General features: G+C 42.2%; 1 protein-coding gene across 4 annotated transcripts; it reads right to left on the reverse strand.

The window, feature by feature from the left end:
* Positions 1 to 1,542: 1,542 nt before the first annotated feature.
* Positions 1,543 to 27,883, reverse strand: SDHA (succinate dehydrogenase complex flavoprotein subunit A). Of its 4 annotated transcripts, none has more exons than XM_036279304.1 (15): positions 27,773 to 27,883; positions 22,572 to 22,658; positions 21,124 to 21,285; positions 19,201 to 19,344; positions 18,769 to 18,933; positions 17,440 to 17,588; positions 16,632 to 16,756; positions 14,792 to 14,960; positions 13,141 to 13,336; positions 12,163 to 12,334; positions 10,840 to 10,958; positions 5,811 to 5,922; positions 5,572 to 5,702; positions 3,698 to 3,811; positions 1,543 to 1,877 (listed from the first exon to the last, which is right to left on the reverse strand). In XM_036279304.1, the coding sequence occupies exons 1-15, from the start codon at positions 27,833 to 27,835 to the stop codon at positions 1,791 to 1,793; spliced, it is 1,995 nt and encodes a 664-aa protein (XP_036135197.1). In that variant the 5' UTR covers positions 27,836 to 27,883; the 3' UTR covers positions 1,543 to 1,790. The 4 variants fall into 4 exon arrangements, with proteins under 4 accessions (XP_036135197.1, XP_036135196.1, XP_036135200.1 ...); XM_036279303.1 differs by having other exon boundaries at positions 22,572 to 22,661; XM_036279307.1 differs by lacking the exons at positions 22,572 to 22,658; positions 27,773 to 27,883 and adding an exon at positions 19,963 to 20,091 and having other exon boundaries at positions 21,124 to 21,233.
* Between the last annotated feature and the right edge of the window lie 22 nt (positions 27,884 to 27,905).

Genomic DNA, 27,905 nt, shown 5'->3' on the forward strand with positions numbered 1-27,905 from the left:
TCCCTGTGAACTGGTGGGGAAAAAAGGGGCAGTGGGTATTTGGGAGTGGTGAATACATTTATCATCTGCCAATTATACCTCAAAAAAAGATGTTAATGCCCTGAGCCGTTTTGCTCAGTGGTTAGAGCATCAGCCCTTGGACCAAAGGGACAAGGGTTCAAGTCCGGTCAAGGGCACGTACCTGGGTTGCAAATTCAATCCCCAGCCCTGGTCCGGGTCGTGGGGAGGCAACCAATCGATGTGTTTCTCTCTCATTGATGTTTCTATCTCTCTCTCCCTCTCCCTTCTCCTCTCCCTAAAGTCAATTTTAAAAAATGTTAACAATGCTGCCCCGGCCGGTTTGGCTAAGTGGTTATAGCGTCAGCCTGTGGTCCCGAGAGACCCGGGTTCGGTTCCCGCTAAGGGCATGTAGCTCAGTTGCACCCAGCCCTGGCTGGGTCGTGAGGGTGACAGCCACTCAATGTGTCCCTTTTAGGTCAGTGTTTCTCTCTCTCTCTCTCTTCCTCTCTCTCCTTCCCACTCTATCTGAACAAGAAAACAGAAAAATGTCATCGGGAGAGGATTAAAAAAAAAAAATGTTAACAATGCTAACAACAACAAAAAAAAAAATGGAAAAGCTATACTAAGATAACACTTCTCATTATGTGAGTGGTAAACATCCAGAAGCTTGCCATTACACCTTCTTTGCAGGACTCTCATATATTGCTGGTGGGAATGCAGAATGCCACAGTCCCTAAGAAAGAGAATTTGGCAACATTTGACAAAAGGTGACCCAGCAATTCTACACCTAGGCCTCCACCTCAAAGAAAATGTCAATGAAAACAACTTCACACACAGAGTTATTCATTGTGGCATCTGTGATATTGGAAACAGCGCAAATGTTCACACTAGGGGATAAGGTCCATTCAGCAGTGGAGTACTATGAAGCCGAATAAGGAATGAGGACAACTCTACTGATGATAAGGAATAACTAACCTCAGGATATATAGTCTATATAATATAATGCAAATATCTATTTGCTTTCTTTTAAAACACTCACTAGAAAAATAAAGTGGTGCTCTGGGGGGGTGGAGAAAGGGTGGCAGGGACAATTAAGGAGGTAAGCTCTGAATACAATGGACTAAAATCATGTAAATGTTTAACATAAACTTTAAAATTTTAAAGACAATCTATAAAACTGAAAAATAGAATCTGTAATGAATGAACAGAATTGCCTTGACTGGGTTCTATGAAAGCCAACACTGAGAAAGAACTAGAGGTGCCCCTAGCAGCACCTGATAGGAAGTGGGGAAAGAAGAAATCTATATTACATCTATATCAGTTTCACTTAGTATTTGGTTATTTAAAGGATTTAGGACACATGTTCACCTATGAAACCATTTGTTTACTAAAAAACAAGGAGGAAATGTTTGTTTTCTTCATTTGCTGCCAAGCACTAAAATTCATTTTCACTTAAATATGTAACAAAATTTTGGGCTTTCAATGTACCAGAATAAAAAGATAATCACATTTAATATTTCAAGTCAATAAATATGCCTAAAGCAAGTTTGTAATTTATGTTTTATTTAAGAGTACTGCCAAGTTTTATCATTTCACAAGAATGAAGCAAGGGATAAAGGTAAGCTTAACACTTTTGAGTGATTACTGGCAAGCTGCTGGCCACTGATCTCTATTGAGATGGCACTCCTTATTCACTAGAGTACTGAATTTTAAACATACACTTAAGCTTTGAACACGTCTGTGAGCTATTATACATAATTACAAAAGCGGGTTAGCTCCGGTCTGTCTCATCAGTAGGAGCGGATGGCTGGGGGGACTGTGGCGCAGTCAGACTCGTTTAAAGTTTTGTCGATTACAGGTCTGTATTCCAGCGAAACCTTAAACAGAAGAGTCAGTGGTAAGTTGGGGCACAAAAAGGTACTAACAACACTGTCACATGCTCTTTTGAAAAATTAATTATAAAAGTAGACTTTCAGATAAATATGCAGTCACTTAAAAACAAAGGTACTCAAAACAGTTAAGGGAGGTGGGAGCAGGGAAGAGGGTGTCAAAGGGGGAAAAAGGAGAGACATCTGTAACAAAAAATAAATTTAATAAAAAAACAGTAACATGTACTCAGTGGAGTATTTTTCAACAAACTTGAAAATGATCTAAATGCACAGCAGGGGACTAGCCATGCAATTACAATAAACCCGTACAGCAGAACTAAATGACTACAAAATTCTTGATGCTTTACAAAAGTGCTCAAAAAGTAGGCAAAACCTTGTATATACTGTCATTTCTAAAGCATCATTATACTATGTATTTGCTTCCATTTTATTCTACTTGTAAGTGAATATTTATATATACATAAGGAAAAGAACATACACATACACAAAATGAAGGAAATATTTCAAAATAATAAAGAATACTTCTGTTAAGCTTATAAATGTTTTCTTTATTCTTTTTGTACTTTCTAAAACATGAACATATTATTTCTTTTATAATCATCCCAAAACACTAAATAATCTTGGCTGGTGTGGTTCAGCTGGCTAAGCGTCATCCTGTGCACCGGAAGGTCACCAGTTCGATTCCCAGTAAGGGCACATGCCCAGGTTGCAGGTTCGGTCCCCAGGTTGGGGTTTGTATGGGAGGCAGGCAACTGATAGATGTTTCTTTCTAGCATTGATGTTTGTCTTTGCCTGTCTGTCTGTATCTCTCTTCCCCTCCACTCTCTAAAATCAATAAAAACATGTTTTAAAAAATAGAAAAAAATAAAACACAAACATAGGGTTGTATCAAGAGAGGGAAGTCTGACTTCTTCCTATATAGTCAGAAAATAGCCTTCATGAAAAACTATGAAAATGACTTACCGCCCAAATTAAAGGATCAGTGTGCCCTCTCTCATATATATATATATTTAATCCTCACTTGAGGATACACTTATTGATTTTAGAGAGAGAAAAAGGGGGAGGGGAAGAGATAAACATAGTTGTGAGAAAGAAACATGGATCAGCTGTCTCCCCTGAACATGCCCTGACGGAGGATCAAACCCGAAAGCTAGGTATGTGCCCTGACCGGAATCAAATCTGTAACCTTCTGGAGAACAGGATGACACTCCAAGCGACAGAGCCACCTGGCCAGGGCGTAGGCACTCTATATTAAGTGCTGACCACAGAGCACAACTTAATCTCTACAGACCCAGATAAAGGATCAAGACTATCCTTACAAGCTATGAAAAGTTTAAGGGTAAATATTTTGTTACCTCAATTATTTTTATCTTAATGCCTGGCAAAAATACCCAATGGGTAAGACCAGAAGCCTCTATTGCAATTGCAGCTGGCTGTTCATAGGACCTGCCCACCCCACCCCCTCTCTGCTTGCTCCCTGAAAGGCCTAGACAATGAGAGAGAAGGGGAGAGGGGTGTTTTCGTATCTCACCCCTAACTCTCCAAGGGCTCTAGAATCACCATTTCAGACCCTGCGACCAGGCCTTGGGCACTCACTCCCTGCCTGGTGTCAATGCTGCTGTGGAAGGCCAACCCTTCTGAACCATTTACCCATGCTAAATTCTGTTTCCAGGCAAAAGCCTGACTGATAGCGTCTTTTTCAGTGGTGTCTCAAACCTATCAGCAGTTGATTTAGATCCATGGTGCTTCTCCCAGTTCATTAAATACATGTGTCAGTGCACACATGAGCAACCACAGTCCCCACCTACCTTCCCAGTCCTGACATCAACATAGGAAAGTGTGTGCTTCCTCCAGTGCTGCTCAAATGGCTTCTTCTGCTGCCCCTGGATGGGCTTGGAATAATCATACTCATCAATCCGCTCCTGAGGCACAGAAAACAAGTAAGTAATAAGTATATTTCAGAAAACATCAATAATTAATTCCAAATTTCTTATTACTCTAACAGAGCAACATAACCACAAAATATGGCGAACTCATTAAACTGATATATTGAGACTGGTCTGATATGAATCTCCACATCCCACTCAACGAGGTCCCACTGTCCAAAGCAGACCTTGTTCAGAGAGCCAGAAACTTCCTAGTCCATTTTCCAACCCATGTCAGCCCCTCTACAATGAAAACCACTTGTGTACATCTATCTCATCAAAAAGAACACAGAGCATGTAACACAGTGCAAATGAGTACCAGATGCAGGGGAATGGAGAAACAAGACGTGCCCTCCATCTGCCAGCTGTCAGCCTCTAGAGTTATTGGAGAGCCATTCACTCTATACCAGCCCATCCCAGAACCCTACACCTTTACTTATTCCATTTCCACTAGAGCCCAGCTCCTGACAAGGCGAGGACCCTTGAGGTTAGGCCACACAGCTGGGCAGTGGGCCTGCAGTGGCAGGGAGGGTCCAGGGTTCAGTTTATGTGCTTTTATGCACTCAAGAGTTTATCATATACTTTGTCTTTTTGTTCTGTACTCTGGGAGATTTCAACTTCTTTCAGCCTTTTTTATTTAAATGTCTTAATCTTAGCAAAGTATATTAAAATTTTCGAAATCTCTTAAAGAGAAGCTGAATGCTTTTAAGGAATAACTTGCACGTGGTATTGGATAAGCCATACAAGAGCCCTTCAAATAAAACCCGTAAGATCCAAACACCTGTTATTTCTTCAAAGTGAGACAAGTGTGGAGGGGGGCAGAGGCGAGACCTCTTACCGAGGGGAAAGCAAGCCACAGCACATTCTGCTACTTCTAAACTTGTGAGGACGGGACATGCTCTCCTGGGGCGAGGGGGTTCTATGTGCTATAAGACTGAATGAAATGAAAACTTCATTGCAGCCCCAAGAACTGCCAACTCACAGCCTGGAGAAGCTTCCTGTCCTTAAGTACACATGACGAATGTGCTTACCAATCTCTTCCTTCACACTAGTAAACAGAAAATCTAATCCAGCCCCAATCAGTGGAGAACCAATTAATAAAATTGCTTCACAGTAAATCAAGATCCTCTTTCTTAGCCAATCCCCACTCACCCTGTCTGGTGGACTAGTAAGGCTGTCAGCAACCTAAACACTGCCCTGGACCAGTCTGTGTGCCTGTCTGGGGGGGAAGTTGCTCAGGGTTTGCTGATGTTGTTTACCCTTAACTGGCATTTGCCCCAAGTATCTCTGTCCATGATTTTTTGCTCTCGTAAGTTGAGTACTATTTTCTGGCAGAATCTGACAAGTGTCCTCTGCATAAAAATCACCTCTTTTAAAAGCACTGTGGCTCCAAGCCAGGAATCCATAATTGCAGGCTCAAAACGATGATTTATTCATCATTTAAAATCACTAAAGTAGCATTTTCTGGCAACAGTACAAGCTGCAGGCTAACCCTCGCCCTAGTGAAGAACCATGCACTCTGCTTAGAGGTGCCACCGCTGGCAGCAACAGATACTGACTCAAAGCCAGAAAAGTCCTGTGGTACGAATCCAGTGAGAACACAAGTGTAAAAGTTACCAAGAGGGGAAAAAAGCATTTCTCAATTTACTTCTCTCATTATACTCAAAATGGAGTAAAATATTGAAAAATGACAGGGTCAGTTAGGGATGCCCACGGAAAGATCACATAGTGCTCACGAGTGTGTCACAAAAGCGCACCTTGTAATCTTCCCGGGCATGAGCACCACGTGACTCCTTGCGGGCCTCTGCTCCATAAATAGTCTGAAGCGCACAGAGCATCAGGTTCTGCAGCTCCAAGGTCTCCACCAGGTCTGTGTTCCAGACCATTCCTAGGAACACACAAGGCATCCATGAGAGACAGACAAGATGGGGCTAAGTCATAGATAAATGGGACATCCTGCACCCCAACTGTGTGCAGGGGCCTGGGAACTGCTCACCTCTGTCAAACGTCTTCAGCTGCTTTAGGTCTCCATAGAGCTGGCTGATTTTCTCACAGCCCTCCTGTAACACGCTGCCCACACGAAACACTGCAGCATGAGTTTGCATGGACTGTAACACAAAATATCATTGGGAATCTTTAATCCATATGAAGCCAATATCAAAAAAACTGCTAAGCCTTCAGATTTTCCTCTTGTGCAATATACTTTCTGTAAAATATTTATGTAAATTAAATAGAAAAACTAGGAAATTCAGACTGTGTTTATTACTTTGAATTTGTGAGATGCTCTCTTAGCAACTTTCAAATATGCAATACAATATTATTCACTATAGTCACCATGCTACACATTACATCCCCAGGACTTCTTTTTAACTGGAAGTTTATACCTTTTGACCCCTTTCACTCATTTTGCTCACTCCCTATCTCTGGCAACCACCAATCTGTTCTCTGTACCCATGAGCTCAATTTTGTGTGTTTTTTAATACGAGCTCTGGCTGGTTTGGCTCAGCGGTAGACCAATGAGTCATGGGTTCGATTCTGGCCAAGGGCACATACTTAGGTTGTGGTTCTTCCCTGACCCTTGTCGGGGTCATGCGGAAGGCAACCAATCGATGTGTCCCTCTCACGTGGATGTTTCTCTCTTTCTCTCCCTTTCTCTCTCTCTAAAGATATGTAAAAAAATATCCTCAGGTGAGGATTAAAAAAAATAAATAGGTTTCCATATATGAGAGTATAAGGTAATTGTCTTTCTCTGATTTACTTCACCTAGCATAATACCCTCCATGTTCATGTTGTTACACATGGCAGGACCTTTTTTATGGCTGAATACTATTTCACTGTATATATGTGCCACATCTTTAAACATCTGTTAATGTTTTCATGACTTTGCAATTGTAAATGTTGTTGCAATTATAACACAAAGGAGCATTTATCTTTTTCAGTTAGTGTTTTTGTTTGAATACCTAGAAGTGAAATTGCTGAATCAATAGTAGTTGCATTTTAATTTTTTGAGGAACCTCCATACTATTTTTTATAGTGGTTGCACCAATTTACATTCCCATTAACAGTGCACGAGGGTTCCCTTTTTTCCACATCTTCGCCAACCTTATTATCTTTTAGATAATCGTCCTTTTCACAGGTGAGGTGATATCATATTGTGCTTTTTACTTGCATTTCCCTGATGATTGATGTAGAGCATCTTTTCATGTACCTGTTGGCCATTTGTATGTCTTCTGTGGAAAACTGTCTATTAAGATCCTCTGCCCATTTTTAAATCAATTTTTTTTTTAGCTATTAAGTTATATGAGTTCTTTATATATTTCGTATATTAGTCCCTTATTAGATACAATTTGCAAATAATTTCTTCCATTCCACAGGTTCTTTTCATTTGGTTGATGGTTTCCTTTGCTGTGCAGCTTTTTAGTTTGACACAGCCCCACTTCTTTATTTATGCATTAGCTGCCTTTGCTTCTGCTGTCAGAGCCCAAAAAGTATCGTCAAGTTCGATGTCAAGGAGCTCACTCCCATTTTCTTCTAGGAGCTTTATGGTGTCAAGTCTTACATTCAAGTCTTTAATTCATTTTGAGTTAATTTTTGTGTATGGTGTAAGACAGTGATCCAGTTTCATTCTTCTGCTTCGGGCTGTCCAATTTTCCCAATACCATTTATTGAACAGACTGTCCTTTCTCCATTGTATATTCTTAGCTCCTTTGCAATATATTCACTGACCACATATGCATGGGTTTCTGATCTCTCTATTCTATTCCACTGATCTATATGTCTGTTTCTATGTCAATATCATATGCTTTGATTACTATAGCTTTGTAATATAATTTGAAATCAGAGAATGTGATGCCTCCAGCTGTTCTTCCTTTTCAATATTACTGTGGTTATTCAGGATCTTTTGTGGCTCCATACAGATTTTAGGATTATTTGTTTTATTTAAGTGAAAGAACACTATTGGCATTTTGATAGGAATTGCACTGAATCTGTAGATTGCTTTGGGTAGTATGGACATCTGAACAATATTAATTCTTACTATTCATGAGCATAGAATCTCTTTCCGTTTGTGTCTTCTTCGATTTCTTTCATGAATGTGTTATAGTTTTCAGTATACAGATTTTTCACCTCCTTGGTTAGACTTATTCCTACATATTTTGATGCATATGTAAATAGGATCATTTTCTTTATTTCTCTTTCTGATAGCTAGTTATCAGTATATATAGAAATACAACAGATTTTTGTATGTTGATTTTGTATCCTGTAACTTGAGTAAATCCACTAATTAGTTCTAGTAGTTTTTTGGTGGCATCTTTAGGGTTCTCTATATACAGTATCACATCATCGGCGAATAGTGAGTTTTAGTTCTTTTCTAATTTGAATGCATTTTAGTCCTTTTTCTTGCCTTACTGCCCTGGCTAGGACTTCCAATTCCATGCTGAGTAACAGTAGTGAGAGTGGGCATCCCCGTCTTGTTCGTGGTCTTAGAAGGAAGGTTTCTAGCCTTTCACTGTTGAGTATGATGTAAGCTATTTATGTCATTTATGGCCTTTGCTATGTTGAACATGTTCTTTCTATATCCACGTTGTTGAGAGCTTTTATCATAAATGGATGTTAAAATAAAATTTTAATTAAAGCTTTTAATACATTGTGGCAGAAAGGGCCTAAGCTCCCCATCCTCGAATACCTGAGGACACAGCAGCTACGTGAGGGCTATAAGATACCTTCTTGCCCCATTCACAAGGTTTTGTGTTAAATGTTACAAGAGCCAGCAGACACCCCCTTGGTGATGCACACTAAGAAGTGCTAAGATGATGAGGTGGTTGGCAGTGGGTGCTGAGTTGGTAGGTCGTGAAGAGGCCTAGGAACCCTGATTGCTTGCTCTGCTAGTTATTCTTTAAAAGCTCCTCATATACTAAGTAAGTACCTTTAGAGTTTTGCTGTTTATGCTCATAAAAAATGGGATATAAAATAAACTTGAAAATTATTTTAGGCATGAGAAGTAGAATCTATCTTCGTTTCCTATCATTTACTGAATGACTTTTCATCACTCTTGAAAAACCTCTTTATCATATGCTAAATCCCAGCATGTACTGAGAGGCCTATTTCTGGACTTGATTTTGTTCTACTGACCTGGACGTCTCTTCCTCTACCACTATCAAACCCCAATGTAGCATTATAATTTAATTCTATTTAATAGGCATCTCTCCTACTTCCTTAGAATGATGCATCACTAAAAGATTATAATGCACACCATCAATGTCACGTTTTTTAAGGAAGAGCAAATGGGACAAAATGTCTTAGAATCTAGTAAATATTAGTTAATACATTCTTTATGTTCTCAGTAGTCCTATTTTTTCACACCCTTTTTACATAGGGTAAAAAGGTTAGGTTTATTCAAGACATTTCAAACTTTTTTGGCTGCAACTGTGAATATTAACTTTTGAATGGATTACTGCTGACATATTGGAAAACTATTGATTTTTGTATATGAATCTTTTATCCAGACACCTTACTTCATTGATACATTGTTTTTTATACTAGTTTTTTAGTTTATTCCCTTGGAATTCTTAGGTAATCATATCTGTAACTACTGACAATTTTAACTGTTTCTTTTCAATACTCCAATACTTTTTTGTTTCTTACTGTATAAGTTGGAATCAGCAAAAAATTTAGCCGCCCCTCCCCCACCCCCCGGACCACTCAAATGTAAATTCCACCAGGGCAGGAATTTTTGTTTTATTCAGGGCTGACTCTGGCATCTAGAACACTGCCTAGTACACGTAGATACCAGTACATGTCTTCTTTGGGGGGAAGGCTCCAGTGCTTCCTATTTCAAAGTCTCTCATCAATTTCTCATTTCCATTACCTGCATAATACAATGGTCACATCTGTCCTAGCTGGCGCCCTACCCCTGATATCAGCACCCTAAAAAGTCCTGCGAAGTATCGCTTGACTGGTTTTCTGTAAACATAGTTCTGTTCCTTCACTTATGCTTTTTTCCCTTACCAGTCCATGAAGCCTCCCTGAATCCCAGTCTCACCTGAAGACAGAAGTAGCATGGCTGTGTACAACCTTTTTGCTTTTAGTAATATCTGTGTGTATGTGCCTCTGGACTCCTTTCAGAATATGACTAAAGCAAGGGGCTGCTTTTCAGAAAATGTCTCCACACAGAAATTCTTGCTAATAATTTCAAGTGGACAGAGATCTCATTCATGAACCAAGAATCTTCCTGTTTAGAAGAATTTGACTGATTCCTAGATGTTTTACATATAATTTTTACTAATCTAAACCTGTGTTATGCAATATAGTTGCCACTAACCAGGTGTACCTATTTACATTAAAACTGAAATCAAATAAATTTAAAATTCAGTTCCTTAGACTGGCTACATTTCATGTGTTCCATAGTCACATGTGGTCAAAGACACGAAACGTTTCCACCCTCACAGAATGTTCCACCAGACATGCTGATCTAGAAGAAGGTGATTACTCTGATAGTAACCAATGCACAGAATCTAGTTTCTACCCATGATCCATGCTCCACTCTTCCTGATTTTATTTATATGCATCAATGGCCCAGTATAAAGGCATTTCCCAGAGTTGCTGGAAGCTAGGTGTGATGATGGGATTAATTTCTCAGTAATTAATGTAGTGGGCTTCCAGGGAGCCTGTTAAAAGGAATCTTCCAGATGGGAACTGAACTCGGACCTTCCACTGTCCCTCGTCCTTCAGGCTGTGACATATACAGGATGGCCAGAGATGGTGTGAGGCAGGAAGCCCACAAGCAAACATCCTGGAGCATATGAGAGAAGACTGAGTCCCTGATGCTGTGAAGTTGCTATCACTGCCCTTGGCTGCTACCTCCAGCCTTCTATGTGGAAAGATGTGTAGTTTTATCTTATTTGATCTCTTTTGTATGCCTACTTGATACAGCAAGGAATATGTCCTTCCGCTGTTTACCCCAAACCCCAGTACAGGACTATCGATGTGGCCAGTCTGCTCACTGCAGAGTGTGTGCAGGTTCTTACCTTCTGCATGTTGAGTCGTAGCTCAGATGTTCTTATACTTCCTTCAGCAAACCTCAATTTGTCAAGATTCATGACAGATTCTTCCCCAGCATTTGCTTTAATAGGGGGAACCTTATCTCCTTTAAAAAAAAAAAAGACTAGAATTTAACTTCTGAAAAAAAACTGGACAAATTTAATGACATCAAATGTGTACTATAACCTTTCAGGGAGTTTGGAAAACATACCTGTAACTCTACCTGGACCACCCTATACCCAAGGAACCATCTGTTGACTTGGGGTCAAGGAGTAAATATAAAGACAAAGTGTCTGGCGAAGAGTATGTGTCCAATAAGTAATTTTTAAATGAACAAAAGAGAAACCATCTTTTAAGTTTAAAAATTCGATTACACAAGCAGACCTTGTACCATTACTCTCTATTAAGGGGGAAATGGCATCCTTCAGAATAGTGTTTCTCAGCAAATCTGCCAACCTTCCTTTCCCTCCACAGGCCTGGCCAGCTGTGTTTATGTCTCCCACTGATCCTGACCCTTGTCACGTAAAGGTTTACTGTTCTTGACTTTCTAAAAAGATAAATGTTTTGAGGATTTTTAAGGCTTTTTTGGGGATGACATTTTTAAATGTATTTTCTTTAGCATGTAATACATGCAGGATATATAAAATGCAGGAGACAAAGGTCTGCAGATAAAGCAGAGCACCAGCCTCTTTGTGATCTGCCTGAGCTCTTCTAAGCAGGCTGCTGTTCCCATTTGCTTTTGTTTATGTTTCAAAAAATTACCATTTAGTAACATTGATTTTTTTCTTTTCTTTTTTATCCTCACCTGAGGACATTTTTGCATTTATCTTCAGAGCAGGAAGGAGAGAGGGAGGAAGAGAGAGAGAGAGAGAGAAACATCGACATAAGAGAGACACATCGAGTGGCTGCCACCCAAATGACCCCAACCAGGGCCAGGGACAAATTTGCAACCAAGGTACATGCCCTTAGCAGGAACCGAACCTGGGACTCTCTGGTCCATAGGCCAACACTCTAACCACTGAGCCAAACTGGCCAGAGCAATAATTTTCTAATGATTTTTCTAAGCAAAACATAATAACTGCAAAAACATTTTGGCCAACATGTTACCCTCTTAACTGTTAGACCCCCACCCAGCCTGTGTCCAGTCTCAAGTCTGCCAACATGTAAACCTCTGAATTTGTTTCCTCACTTCCAGGGGGAAAACTAGACAACCACTATATGATCACTAAGCAAATCTCCAATTACAGACCTTGACTTTGTAACCTTTTGCCCACTGAAACACCCTCGCTAGCTACTTGAAGAAAACCTACCAGGTCTGCAGGACTCTGCAATACTCAGGGCACATGCCCGGCCAAAGACAACCAGGTCCAAGAGCGAATTTGCCCCAAGACGGTTGGCACCATGCACCGAGGCGCAGGCAGCCTCCCCACAGGCGTACAGGCCGGGCACAACCTGGTCCTGGCCGTTCACATGCCTCAGAACCTTTGGGAGAGAGGAACAGAGATGTAAGAGTACAGTCAGCATAGGCCCTTCCCCACAAGGAGCAGCATGCTGTAAGTCACACCAAGGACAGGGTCTTCTCTCGCCTGCAGGGAACCCTCTGGACCTATCTGCCAAGTCTTCTCCCTCTGCCTCCAGATCCTCAGTTACCCTGTGCCACGGTCAAAGGACCCCCAACGGCAGTACCTGTGATTTCAATCCCAAGGCTAATTCTCATCAGAAACCTCACCCACCACCTGACTTGACCCCCTTTATTCCCACTCTCCGATTTTGGATTTAGATGAAGGGAGCATGGCAGGGTACAGGAACATTAAACTATGAGGTAGAAGACTTGAGTTGTAATTCAGATTCTTCCAACTTACTACTCATCTATTAAATGAGAATATAATTCCTACCCACCTCACCTGAGGAGGGACTAAAAGTAACTGATCGAAAAGCTCTTTGTGAATTGCAAACCTCCCAAACATATTAATTGCAAACAACACAATTTACAAGATCACTGTAAAAATAACATGGGATCATATAGGAAAAAACGGCAAATGATGTCTATGACTATTTACTAAGAAGGGATTAATAAATAATTAAGAATTCATTGTTACTAAGGAGTGAATGCAAAAACTGGAATATAACTAAGGCCTTCCTCTGTCCTCCAGTAATAGCAATTTAAAATAAGTGCAGCCTATTAAGCAACTTTTTTGAGGAAAACATCTGCCTTTTCCTCCAAGATCTAAAGGGACAAATGCGAGGGGAGTCCACTGTCACCATCCTCTTTCCTGAAATGTAGTCACCTGTCCCTTGTAGTTAGTGGGAATACCACCCATGTTATAATGCACAGTGGGAAGGACTGGGATGGGCTCCTTGGTGACGTCCACACCCGCAAAGATCATGGCCGTCTCTGAAATGCCAGGCAGGCGGATGGCCAGCTGCTCCGGGGGCAGGTGGTGCAACTGTAGGTAGACGTGATCTTTCTCAGGGCCACAGCCTCTGGTAAAAAAAAAAAAAAGGACAATACAACATAAGGCAAAGAACAGTGATTACAGAAAATGTGAGATTACAAAATCATCAAAGCACATGAGACTCCCCATTTTTTGATACTGAATAAAACCTATTTATTTCAACTTTTCTAAGCACCTACTGTGCCAGGGTAAACTCCAGACACTGGACACAGTCATGAACAACATGGACAGACATCCTGACCTCACTGGGCTCACAGTTTGCTACACTTTCCTTGGTAAATGCATCAAAAAGTCCTTTTATGCCAAATATTCCAAAAAAATCATTTGACTTCTCTTTTGAAAAAAGGTAAAATCTCCAAAGGTCATTTTACCAGCAAATATTTGATGAGTCACCCAGTAAGGCATAGTGTCAGGCATTGAAGGGCCTAAAGCTGACTTTTGGAAGAACAAATAGCCCACACACCTTGAAGGTCACAAAACATGGACTGAAACACAACACAACACTAAAGGCTCCCATGCTACTTTCAGGTTGGGGGGTCATGTCTTGCTTTTCCAACAGTCTGTCTGTCTCATCTCACTCTCATACACACACAAATCATGTTCTAAGGAGTTACACCAGACTGGCTAAATTTCTTGCTTTGGCCAGGTGGCTCAGTTGAATGGAGCGTTTTGGTCCCTTACACCAAAATGGCTTTGGGTTCAAGTCCAGTCAGGACACATACCAAGGTTGCAGGTTTGATCCCCAGTAGGGGTACATATAGGAGACAACCGACAGCTCTCTCTCTCTCTTAAAAATATCAATAAAAAATCATCCTTGGGCTGGCTAGTGTGGCTCAGTTGGTTGAGCACTGTCCCATGCATCAAGAGGTCACTAGTTCGATTTCCGGTCGGCACATATGTCTGGGTTTCCGGCTTAATCCCCAGTAGGGGCCGTGCAGGAGGCAGCCGGTCAATGTTTCTCTCTCTCTCCCTCCCCCTCTCTCTAAAATCAATAAAAATACATATTTTTAAAAATCATCCTTGGGTGGGATTGAAAAAAAAAAAAAACTGGCTAAACTTCTCAAAAGGTAACTCTCTAGAGTAGGGGTGGGGAATGTCGGCCCTCAGGCCGTCTAAGGCCTGTGAAATCAATACCAGCCATCACAGTAGGGGTGAGTTCGTTAAATGTCTGACCAAATATGGAAGGCTAATTTTTAAGTTGATAATTTTGTATGGCCCTCAAATGATGTTATAAATGTCCAAATGGCCCTAGGCAGAAAAAAGGTTCCCCAACCCTGCTCTAGAGAGACAAACTAACAGACAACAGTCAGAAGCAGTAGAGGCAAAAGCCTGACTCCTACACAGAGGTGGGTGGGTGCTGCAACTCACACAGCAGTCACACCAGCTAATGTTAAAACGCAGACGTGAACAACAGCCGCCCGAGAGAGGAGGCTGTTCGCGCATGCATGTGCACTCAGGCACCTTTGGAGATGATCACACAGACCTTCCTTCACGGATTTCCAGTGTCATGGACCGAGACACGACATCTCTGGAGGCCAGGTCCTTTGCGACTGGGGCATATCGCTCCATGAACCTCTCGCCTTGACTGTTAATGAGAATGCCTCCCTCTCCACGGCACCCTTCTGTGATGAGACAGCCAGCACCATATATCCCTGCAAAGAACCCAATTAATTAAATATCTATAACCTGACAATGCTAGGTCTATGCAAGTATTTTCTAAAAGACATTGAGGGGTGGCAAAGGGTATGCAAAAAACATTAAAGTCAACACAGTAAGACAGAAAAAAAGATAAGAAATAGTAGGTAGGAAATTTAGATAACAAAAGGCACCGATAAAACTGCAGTGAGGAGGAAGGACAGCTGCAGTGGACAATGATGCAGCCCTGCCAAGCACTCTGGTTTTAACTGCACTTGAACCTTTCAATATAACTAAGTATATGTTAACTATGTCAGATTTTGTTTTAATTTTTAAACATCCCTTTGCACCCTGAAATTGTGGTGAGTAGTTTAGGTTAAAAAACAACAACAGCTTGGAAAGTCCTGTCTAAAGTAACCAAATACCAACAATGGTAATAACTACATAGTTAATACTTGTAGTTGTTATGCACAATTCTAAGTTTCCCAATGACTCCAGATAATATCATCCCCATTTTCAGAGAAGGGCAATTAAAGCTCAGTAAGTTGCCTGACGACCCACTGGGAAGGACAGAGCCCAAACTCATGCCTGGTAACACACGAGGTCTGTGCCCTTCACCTCAACTCGGCCCCTCAATGTAATGAAAATGAGGAATGCCAAGCCACGCTCCAGTTTTAAGGAGACAGATACCTAATGTAATTTGACAGCTAACACTTTTATCCATACATCAAAAATTATCTTACTTTTAAAACAAGAAGGCAATTCTTGCATTTCATTTGCTTTTCGGTGTTCTAGTTTAAACGGCATTTTTTCCAGAGGTTTATTACTCACACAATGAAAAGGAAGCATGAGAAATGGAGCTCTAAATAAATCACCGAGGGAATTCAGAAGTCTGGTTAAAATTAGCAGTTCTAAAACCACCTACCACATTTTTTATTTTTCATCCCTGCTAGGGATCAGAAGAACATACTGACAGAGCGAAGAGAAAGCACAGGTCTAGCTCTCAGCATGGTGGTCACTGCCACCATGTGTGAAGTTTCCTCTGTTGACAGGTCAGAAAAGCAACCCAGAAAGGACAAGATGAGAGTCATCTCTCAAGAGATGGGATTCTCAGATTTATTTATGGATAACATCCCCCAAACTCTCTCAAACCTAAAACCCCAGCCTAGACCACCCGCTTCCGAATCCCACTCTTGTACTGTCTGATGACCAAAGATCAGTTCATCTCCGCCATGACTGGCACCCTCACTCATTAACACCACATGGAGCCCTGCAAGTCAGAGCTGCATCCCGACATCACTGTGTTACTGTGGCAGCCTGATGTTCTCCCTACAGATCTGCTCATGCTACTCTTCTGGTCGCCTCCCAGGTGCCAGGCACTGAGAACACAGCAGTAAATGAGACAGACCTGTCCCCACCTCCTGGAACTGACAACCCAATGGGAAAAGGGACACTGAACAACTGTTGCTTTACAAGAGGGGTAAGTACACCTGGGCAATGTGTAGCTAAGACAAGACCTCCACTACCTTGGGGGAAGCAGGGAAAGTCTCCTGAGGAAATGACAAGTTAGGACCTGAGAGATGAGAAAATAGGTAAGTTGTACAGGAACTGCAGACGAGCATTCCACAGGTACTGAGTGCTTAAAAGACACAAAGAGCCCCAGTTCCACAAAGACAGCCCCATCCTACCTGTGGGGTGGAACTGAACAAACTCCAAGTCCTGGCAGGGAAGGCCTGCCCTGGTGATCATGGCAGTGCCATCTCCAGTGCTGGTGTGGGCAGACGTGCAGCTGAAGTAGGTGCGCCCGTAGCCTCTGGAAAACAGACAAGCTAGCAGAGACGGTGTTGACTACACAGTGCCCATCAGAACCTCCTTTCTAACGGCACTGCGTGGACAGCAGCCCATGAGGCACCACCACAGGTGCCCTCTGCCCACACTACCCTGGGCAACTGGGAGGGGAGCCTAGGACAGAGAAGGCACTCTCATTTGTACTTTAGTACTTTTGTGCTGTTGGAGCGATTTCTCTTAAGATAAGCATGTATCGTTTTTAACATCAAATTTTTAAAATGTTTATGAATTCACTTTTTTAAAGGGTTTAAATAACAGACTGATGGTATAAAATGAAATTTACTTATTTCCATCATGTGAACAAACAGCACTTATCTACCTGAGAAATCAGTATAAAACAGTATCCATTAAAGCAAAAGAGATGTTACTCCAGAAAGTGTCATGTGACTCTCTAGGCCTTAGTTTCCTCAAGGGTCCTCCCCACTGCACACTGAGAAGACTCTTTCTTGCCCACCTCAGAGTGGGTGCTATTGGTGCCCCCTTGAAAGGGGAGGAGCCGAGGCTGGCAAAGTGATGACCCTCACAGGCTAAGAGATGGCCGTGACCAAACCACATGTCCAAAATGCCTCGACTTTGATTAGGATAAGGGACCCCTGAAACTCAACTTCCACACAGGGAAATTAAATACAATGAACATTAGATTCCTACCCAGTAGCTATAACAGTGTTCTTCGCTCTGATGCGATGGATGGACCCATCTTCTATGCACAGTGCGATAACACCACGACATTCCCCATTTTCCATCAGGAGGTCCAAGGCAAAATACTCTACAAAATAGCTGGTATCGTATCGTAGAGACTAAAAAGAAAAAAGATCCCACATTTAGGGTGTTAAACCAACATTAAGGCAATGTTGTTCGTGTTAAAAACCTTGGATGTGTGTGTAACAAATGGATCAGGTAAACCCTGGGAGAGTACCAGGCTAGAAACAAGTCACAGACGCCAACTCTCACCAACACAGTGTTGATACTATCATGAAACAACACAAAAGGGGCTGTATAAACAAAACATAAAAAGGTGCACACACACCAGTGTACGCCAGAAGGAGACTTGACTCCAGAAGAGACTGGTAATGTGCTAACACACCTCTTATTTCTATACACCCTAATAGGCATTCCAGGCTCTCTGGTGCCACACACAGTTCAATACCAGAGCTGGGGCCAACAGACCACAGGGTCTCTACTTAGGCTGGGTTGTACTATACAGGATCTGCTGGCCACACATAGCCACTTAGTCTAAATAAAACAAAACATTCAGCCCCTCAGCACACCAACCACATTTGTGATGGTCACATGTGGTGAGATGCTGCTGGATTGGACAGCCCAGATAAGCATATTTCTATGGCAACAGAAGGTTCAATACTAGACAGTGGGGGCCAAAGACCTGGATCTGATGGTCCCCTCGGCTAACAGAAAGGTCTCTCATGAAACTGTCTTCTTCCTACGTGACACACAAATCATGCGATGAGCAGGTCCTGTTACATATTTGTCAACACACTCGGCCAGAGAAGCCACTGGTGTCCTAACTGTCTCATTTGTAAACAAGAATTCAGAATACTGATTATTCTGAATCAATATTATTCAGAATATTGATTATCTGGCCATGCCAAAGTTTGCCCTGATTGGCCAGTGACTGCTAGGCTCCAAGAATTAGTCCAGTTTTAACAGTTAAGTAAAACAAATCAATCAGTTCATAAAAGGACCTTAAAATGTGTGCTCTGCTCTTATATTTTCAGTGTGACAGATTACAAATTCAAACCTGGTATGTAATGATTACCAATTTAGTTTTCTAAAATAGATACTTTCTAATTAACAATTACAACACACAGTCTACCAGCTATTCTGTTGCTTTTTAAGACACTCCTTAGGCTGACGTTCTGACACTCTGACGAATCCCCAGGTGGCCTGTCTCCGGCTCATCACCACATGCTTGGCCAGACTGGACCAGGCCCCATCATCCCGGCACCCAGGGCGGCTCACCCTTCCATACAACGTGTGCAGCAGCGAGTGGCCAGTGCGGTCAGCCACACAGCAGCACCGATGGGCCTGCCCGCCTTTCCCAAACTTGAGGCTCTGACCGCCAAAGGCCCGCTGGTAGATCTTCCCATCCTCAGTTCTACTAAACGGCATGCCATAATTCTCCAGCTATGAAACAAAAACAAACACCTAGTACTTTAAGGAATCAAGACACATGGCTAGTTTACTCCGAGCAACTTTAAACTAAATCTGTGAACCTAACACTAATATATTTATGAAAACGTCGACAGTGCAGGAAAGAGAAAATTTTCCTTATTAAATGAATTGAATGGTTAATAGCAGAAAAGATTTCCCTTGTTACACTGGCTCGTCACCATCCTTTCAGCTGACCACATCTGCCTCAATCCCATTAGAAACAGACTGTGAGGACGTTACCTCAACCACGGAAGCCGGGGCCTGCTCTGTCATGTAGTGGATGGCGTCCTGGTCCCCCAGCCAGTCAGAGCCCTTCACGGTGTCATAGAAGTGCCACCTCCAGTTGTCCTCCTCCATGTTCCCCAGGGCAGCATTGATTCCTCCCTGAAAACACAGAGCAACCTCAGAAACTACAAATGAGAGCCCCAAGGCATCCACCGGGCTCCTCTCTCCAGCACTGCACGACAGATTCCAAATCATGCCTCCTCCCCTTACCAACCTAACCATGTGGGCCAAGTTACTGAATCCCCCCGCCTCCGTCTCTGTATCCATGACACCAAGCTAAACTCCTTGAAGAGTTGTCTGGAGAACTAAGTGATAGAAGTTACATATGTAATATTTCTTACCAAACCTGGCACATAACAGGTACTCAACAAATCTGTATAATTTTAAGACAAAATGTTCCTAATGGTATTTTATGAGCGTTACATACAAGAAGTACTTACTACCAAGTCCAAACTCAGAGCCACTCTCCCCATACCCCCACCTCCTTTTGCTGTGCAGATAACCCATCCCTGCCTTACCTATCCCCACTGCCTCCGCTGCTCAGAGGCACAGAAAACGCAGTACAGGGACAAATGTAACGCTCACCCCTTTCCCTCACAACTTAAGAGTAGATTTCTCCTCTTCAGATAATCTTTTTTTCACAAGGTACATTTTCTAACTTACCTCTCTTTTTTCAAATTGTTATTCAAGCACAACTTTTGAATCAAGCACACCTACACTGAAATTCCTTTCCCACTTAGTGCTTCTGTGCCTCAGTTTTCCAAGTTATGTGTTAGGACAAAATGAGTCACTGGCAGAGAGCAAGGGACCGTGTTATTTCCTTCTTCCATTCTCCAACTCCTCCAACTGTAAACCCAAATGCAACTGATAAAATACATTAAGTATTAGAGTAATGGCAGAATATAGAAAGTTGGTTTAAAATAACACAAAAATACTTGGCCCAGCGCAAGCATAAATGCTATTTATTTTATTGCTACTCTTAGTAAGAATCGGGGCCATGGATGCCTGGTCTTCTGGACATTCATAGAAGTACTCTTCAGACTCTCATCCTTCCAATTAAACCTCTTTTCTCAAGAACCAATATTCAAGTTAAGTCATCCTTTCCTTATTCTTTTTATTTGATTAATACTGTACTACCTACACATATTTTGCAATATTATTTAACATTATCTGTTTGTATTTGTCCCTTTAGACAACAAATTCTCCAAAGGTATATATTATTTATTCTTTAATTTACAAAGCATAGCTTAAAACAAAGTATCTGGACAGCTAAGTGCCTGAAGAATGTTGTTGGACACAATACAGGATGCTCCACATTAGGGTGGTTTTTATGGACTATGGAAAGTCACCACACACTCTATTGTCTCTATAAAAAAGACAGTCAAATATGATTTTGGAATACTACCTGTATTCCAAAGAACAAAATTATGAAACCACCGAGTAATTTTTCACCTTACTTTAGTCCTCTTCCCTAAATTCAGAGCCGCTGTTTTACTGTCCTGCACATTCATGCCATCATCAAAGCTCATCACCACCACACTCAATGAGGATGCAGCAGTAAGTAACACAGGATTCCGAGCAGACATAAAACAAGCCCAAAGACAAACTCATTTCAGATTGGTAAGTGCAATAAAGGAAGTTAAACCAAGAAGAGGGGAAGGGGACTAAGTGGAGTGATCAGAGACGATCCATGTGTGACAACAAGGCTCTAGGCAGTGAGTAGGGGAAGTGTGGGCAGAGATGCCTAAGGGAGTAAGCTGAGCGAGTGCAAGGAGAATGGTGGGAAGGTGGCCTGTGGCAGGAGGCCGTTCAAGCAGAGGCTGGACTGCACAGTGCCTTGCAGGTGGCCAAAAGCACTGAGAGAGCCCCTTCTCTTACCTGGGCTGCCACAGTGTGGGACCTGGTGGGAAAGAGCTTTGTAACACAGGCAGTGTTAAACCCTGCCTCAGAAAGGCCAAACGCAGCTCGCAAGCCTGCCCCTCCAGCGCCAACCACCAGTGCGTCAAATTCATGATCCACTACTGGGTATTGTGTAGAAATCTGGAAAAGAAAAATTCACCTGTCAATCACCCATTCAACTATGTCGAACAGACTATAGCTACAGTGAAAGAGCTTAAAGGTAATGAAGAAAAAACACAAAAGAGCAAGTGCCCAGAGAGCCTCCACCCTGTGTGAGGCTGAATACCAACACCTCACAGTCCTAAGACGTGGTGGGCACACCCTCAGTGAAGAGGGCCAGCCCTACCCATGCCAGGTAGAGCCTTATCCTATGAAGCTAGGAAACCATTAGCTGGAACACTGAAAACGTAAAGGTACACCTCCAAGCTGGGAGCTGTAGACACAAAAGAAAGCACCAACACAGATCAAAACACCAATTCTAGAGTTTGCTTTTTTTTTTTTAATGATAATTTTTACTTATCTTTTTTGTTTGTTTGTACCCATATACATAGGCTTAAATGAATCGGAGCTTATAATGTAATGTAAGTCACGATTCTCCACCTGTGATCAGCAAGCTTCCCATGAAAATGTTAAAATTAAATACTTTTCATTCAGATAAGCATAGTCCAGTTCACCTGGTTGACCACAGAAGAACCAAGGACCACAACTCTATTTCAGTCCTAGGTTTGCATTTTTGACTGAGAAGGTGCCAACTAGTACTCACTAACTATTGTGAGGTTATGAGAAAAGAACCTGTAAGCAAATTTCAGATTCTTCCACAGAGAGCAGATGAACCCACTGAACAAAAAAAAAGAAGGCCCTGGCTGATTTGGCTCAGCGGTCAGAGCATCAGCCCGAGGACCAATGAGTTGCGGGTTCGACTCTGGTCAAGGGCACGTAACTTGGTTGCGGTTTGTCCCTGGTCCTGGTTGGCTCGTCCGGAGGCAGCCAGTCAATGTGACTCTATCACATGGCTGTTTGTCTCTGTCTCTCTCCCTCCCACTCTGTCTAATAATAAGTAGAAAAATATCCCCGGGTGAGGAATAAAAAAAAGTCTACATGGTCCTGAGTGGAATATCATCATCTACCATAGTAAAATGTTCATATGTCATTTGTATTTTATTATTTTGTTGCTTTACTTAATGTAAATTTTAATCTGGTTTATAGATACATAAGAGCTATAAGAAAACAATGTTAGCATCTATGTTTATATTTGTAGTAACAGTATTACTACACTAAAAAAATAATCTGGACATGCATTGGAATGAGAATTTTTTTCCTTTAAATAAGACCTGTATACTACTCAAATACATTAAAAACCAGTATAGATCATTACCTCTCTGAGCCAAGAAAATCACTTATAATAGAACAAAAAGACGCGAACTTACTGAATCTGAAACTTTAGCAGATGATCTCTTATTCCCATCAACAGTGAAGTGAAAACCACGGGACCTTGTCTGCAATGCTGCTGGCCGCTGCTGAGAGATGGAGAGCACTGAGTGCCTTGAAGAAACAGGGGACTTGTAATTAAAATTTCTTCTACTGCCCTGGCCAGTTTGGCTCAGTGGTTAGAGTATTGGCTGGTGGACCAAAGAGTTGAGGATTCGATTCCGGTCAAAGGCACATACCTTGGTTGCAGTTCGTCCCCGGCCCTGGTCAGGGTCATGTGGGAGGCAACCAGTCGATGTGTCTCTCTCACATGGATGTTTCTCTCTCTCCCTCCTACTCTATCTGAAGATAAATAGAAAAATGTCCTCAGGTGAGGAGTTAAAAAAAATTTTTTTCCCTCTACCAAGTTGTTAACCTTTTTGTGTATTCAGGTATTTCCCTTCACCTAGAAACCTCACCTGGAAGCCTTACTGAACCCAGCGGGGTAGAGCAGGGGCTAAACACTCACACAAGCCCAAAGGGGATGTGGCATTCTAGGAAAAACCTTTCAAGATGAAGCTGGTTTCCAAACAGGATTCTGACTCAGATAGAAAATGAAAAGGGTATGCTTTCGCATTTTCTTAATTTATGTTACTTAAATGGACAATGGGGAAGACATCTACATTGAATAAGTGGTAGTTTTGCAAACAAGGAAGCAATTTATTGAATCCATCATAAACCTCTTCACAGTAGAGATAAAGCCATCTGTGAGGTTCTGCAGTTTATTGAGAAAGGCATGGGACCTTGTAGCAGGAGATCAGTGCTCTGAACAGGCTCTACTGCTTGTTATCCCTCCCACAGAACACACAAGGAGTCCAGGCCCAGAGATGCTAAAAGTCCTGCTTCACCCCTCTCCACATCTACACTAGGCTTCAGCCACACCTCCTCTCATCTATCTACACCAGTGTCATTCCCTCTGCCTGGACCCTTGTCCCTGGCCTTTCCCTTGAGAACCTCTGTAATTCTCCAAGCCTCAGCTTAAAGGTCCCACACCATAAACATTTACCTAAGACAACTCATATTAAAGAAAATACAGCCCAGCATGAGAGGCAACTTTCTCCATATACTAAGAATGGTCAGCAATTTAGAGAATAAGATTTTCCATTCTGCTGATTGCATTTTACTAGACTAATGATAAAAACAATGAGTCTTAGAAAGATCATAAAGAACAGGTTTAGGAAATAAATACATTCAACAATGACAAAAGGTGTTACGAGAGAAGACTTCAAGTATTCTGCAGTCTGGAAGAGATGTTTACTCTGCAGGTTAAAAAAAAAAGTATTCGGCAGGACAAACAAGGGGAGATTACAGGAAAGACAATTAGGCAAAATACAAAATAAACTCTCACTTAGCTGTTGTAAACTAAATGGACTTTGCTGTAAGATGAAAGGACTCAGGTGGGGGCTGGATGACTTGATCACCTGTTAAGGAAAAGTCAGAGATGGCGCCTACCTTTAAAGTTCTTTCTAACTCTGAGACTGATGATGACTAGCACAAATATTTGAGTTTATTTTAATAGCTCCGATTACAAAATAGTTTAAGATTTTTAAATAGAGCTGAATTGATAAAGTAGTATTCTTAAATTCTCCAATTTATTTTTAAGTACATTTGTTTTTATTGACATAAGATAATTTGGTTTTTTCTTTCAGAAAATAAATTAAAAAGAACTAAAAAGGCCCTGACCAGTTTGGTTCAGGGGTTAGAGTGTTGGTCAAAGGGTCGCAGGTTTAATCCCCTGCCCTGGACAGGGTCGTGCAGGAGGCAACAAATCGATGTGTCTCTCTCACATGGATGTTTCTCTCTCCCCTGCAACCTTCCACTTTATCTAAAAAAAAAACAAAAAAAACAATGGAAAAATATCCTTGGGTGAGGATTAACAACAACAAAATAACTAAAAGGAACAAATATTCCTCTGCTTCAATTTATTTTTTTAAATGGTAAAATCATATTCTAACAAAAAATTAAGTCACTGAAAGAATTTTAATACAAATGTTCTTGAAAATTGTATAGAGTATAATATAAATAAAGGTAATAATACCAATAAGAACAGTACATTTTGTAAAACCAAATTAAGATAGAACAGTGAGATTCTCTAAGTATTTCTTGTTTGGATGTTCATGTTGAAGACACACACACACACACACACACACACTTAAAAGGAGGCAGCTACTACAATGAAATCTTTAAGAAATGATCACACTGTCTCCCTGTGGAAAATATTAACACTGACTTTTGTTTCTAAATCTGATTTGGGATGGGGGTGGGGGAGGTGACTGTAGAATTTGGAGAGTCCAATCGTAATCCAATTTCTGTCTTTAGATAAAACTAGTTTTGAGTCACTTACTAATCTAATGTTTTTTGAAGGGAAACCATCAAACATTTTCTAACAAGGCAACATAAAGAATGGGAAAATCTACCTAAGGTACAACTAAAAGGAAAACTAAGACCTTTTAATAGTATAGGTGACTTAATTAGGAGGTAAAAAGGAGGATAAAGGAGAAGAGTAGATACTGATATCATTAATCTAGCAAAGTGGGGAGTCCTCATCTAACAGAATACATGCATGAATCATGAACAAGAAACTCATTTGTTAGTTCAATCTATACAATTACAAAAGTAGCCAATAGAGGATCTGAAAATGGATGCATAGTTATATTGGGAGGACTGAGAATGTGGGAAGTAAGATGGTTTATGTAAACTAAATCCTTTCTTACCAACAAAGGTCCATGTCTAAAACAGATAAAAATGCGCCTGCATTATTAGCTAGAGAAATGGAGGTAAATGCCAAGGATCAATACCAGAAATAATTCAGAATTGATTCCACTGGGGAACAGGTCTGGGAAAAGAGGGAGGGTGTCTTATTCCTTTTCATTTATAAGGCCTTCTGCACTCATTGACTTCTTTTTTACAGCTATGTATAATTATTTACATTAAAAATTTAAAGATATTTAAAACAGGGATGCTTAAAATATAGCTGTCAAGGTTGTAATACAGTTCGCAAGGTTACTGAACACAGGCTGCAAGCAGTGGGCCCTGGCTCAGATGAGCACACATGAAGATTTCACATATTACATCATAGAATCCTCATTAACCCCACAGAGAAAGTGAGTCCATCCAGAGTGCCTGAGCTTTGGACTTGGGTCTGGCTGGCTAGTCCCAGTTCTTGTACTTTCCCTACTACCTAAGACCCTTGGGGAAAAAAATCTATGGAACTCCAAATTAAGATGAACATCCAGGTTATATATCAAAACCAAAGCATAATTATTCAAGTGAACTAGGAAAAATACCACACACAATACAAAACTATGCAATTGGCATGCTTATTATACCAAGAAGCAAAAAATTTAATTCTAGATATACCATTAAAACATACTTGAAACAATACATACAAAGAAAAGGAATTAACTTAGGACAAGGGTCTCAAGGTCTGGGCAGTTCTATTATTTCTTGCTAAATGTTAAAATATAGCACAGTATTTTTCAGATGCAGCAGTAAACAGGAAGTCAATACCAAAGGTTTATATACTCTGACCTGTTGTGCTTAGGATCCTACTGTTACTTTCAGCTATAAGCTGGAGCCAGAATTCTAGTCCAGCCTGGATAAAGAACAATTTCTGTTTTCACAAATTAACACAGGGTGGGTGGTGGGTGTAGGGAGTTCCACAGGCTGAAAGGAGGTAGGGGGATCTTATTCTGCACAAGGAAGGTTTGGGCACCAGTCCCAGTTGAAGACAGACATATTAGCCCTTTTCCAATTACCACCAGCTACCAATCTGTCATTTTACCTAACATGTAGGAAGCACTTAGAAGTTTGCTCATGTTAGGCTGACTAAAAATACTCCGCGGACAGAACTTCACTTGGACTCCCTACCGAGTTATGTCTTAGAGCCCAAAATGGGGTGGGGGTTACCCCGCTGGTCACTAAGCACGCTACAGTATTTAAAATGCTTTCTCCTGTTGGCAGGAAGGGATGGCTGACTAAACCCTCTCACATTTAATTGTTAATGCCTTGGTTCCTACTGGAACTTTTACAACGTAATTAAATTGCTAAGTAGATGGGTGAACAAGTTCATTTAAAGGAATCAAATAACCAAATCCTCTAAATTTAGTGTGCTTGTAGAAACCAAACCGTAAAGGATCGATTCTGAAGATGTACTTGTAAAGAGTGCGTTTGACAAACCCAGCACCGAGGGCTGAGGAAAGCACACCTCTGCCTGTCATCCTAACTGACCCAGCAGGCGGCGGCACATGCTCCGCAGACTTCGGCCTCCACAGATAAGCAGGAAAACAAGTGACCCAGCGTCCTCTCCAAAACGTGGTTTTGCAGTCAGTGTGCTGACATTCTTCGTTTGATTTTTAAAAGCGTGCACAAATGCCACGACACAAAACCCCAAATGAAAGGCTTAAACTTACTTGCCAGGCCTCGGTGTGGACACACAATCTATGCTTTCTCGAAAGGGGACCGGGATTTGCAAACAGTTGCAAGGCAAGCGGCTGTTGGGCATGCGTTCCACTTCACCCCGCCTTGGGCGCCAAGGACAGAGCCGGGCCGGGGACCACGAGCTCGAACCCACCCTGCCACCGGCCACCCGGGGCCGCGGCCGCCCCATTGCCGGGCTGCGGGGATCAGATGGGACTCTTCCAGAGACTGTAGGCAGAGGGCCACGCCCTGCCGGCGCCTGAGGCTACGGTCCCGCCTCCAGCCCAGTTCTGCGGACTTTTGCGATTCCGAGGTTCCGGACACGCACAGGCCGCTACCTGCTGGCGTGACCTTGAGCCGACTCGCTTCCTCTCGGCGTTCATACGCCTGGAGCGAAGCCCGGGAGACCTTGGCCCACGGGGCACCCTGGACGGAGAGGGGATCCTGGGGAGGTTCGTGGGATCGTGACCTTCAACAGGACACAGCCCGGCCGACTTTGGAAAAAGTCCGAGGGCCTCCCTGACGACGCCGGAGCCTATCGGGAGGCCCCGCAGGTGCTCTCCGCGGCGCCAGCTCAGAGGCGGTCCCCAGCCCGTCCAGATCAGAGACCGAGACACGGGGCCCCGGCGTCTGCTCCGCCCTGGCCTGCGGGGACCATCTGTTCAGACCTCGGCCCCCACCCCACCCGTCCCGCCCCAGCCTAGACGAGCCCGGCCGGGCCCGGCCCGCGATGCCGACTCACCGCCCCAGTCAGCGCCAGGCGTCTGGCGCGCAGGAGCCGCGACACAACTTGGACCACCGACATGTTTAGCCGCAGCTGCCCAATCCCACTAACCCCAGCACCAAGCCGCGCCTGCGCACCTCGCCGCTCCCGG

Source organism: Molossus molossus, unplaced genomic scaffold (assembly GCF_014108415.1).
Source record: "Molossus molossus isolate mMolMol1 unplaced genomic scaffold, mMolMol1.p scaffold_m16_p_3, whole genome shotgun sequence".
Taxonomy (NCBI): Eukaryota; Metazoa; Chordata; class Mammalia; order Chiroptera; family Molossidae; genus Molossus; species Molossus molossus.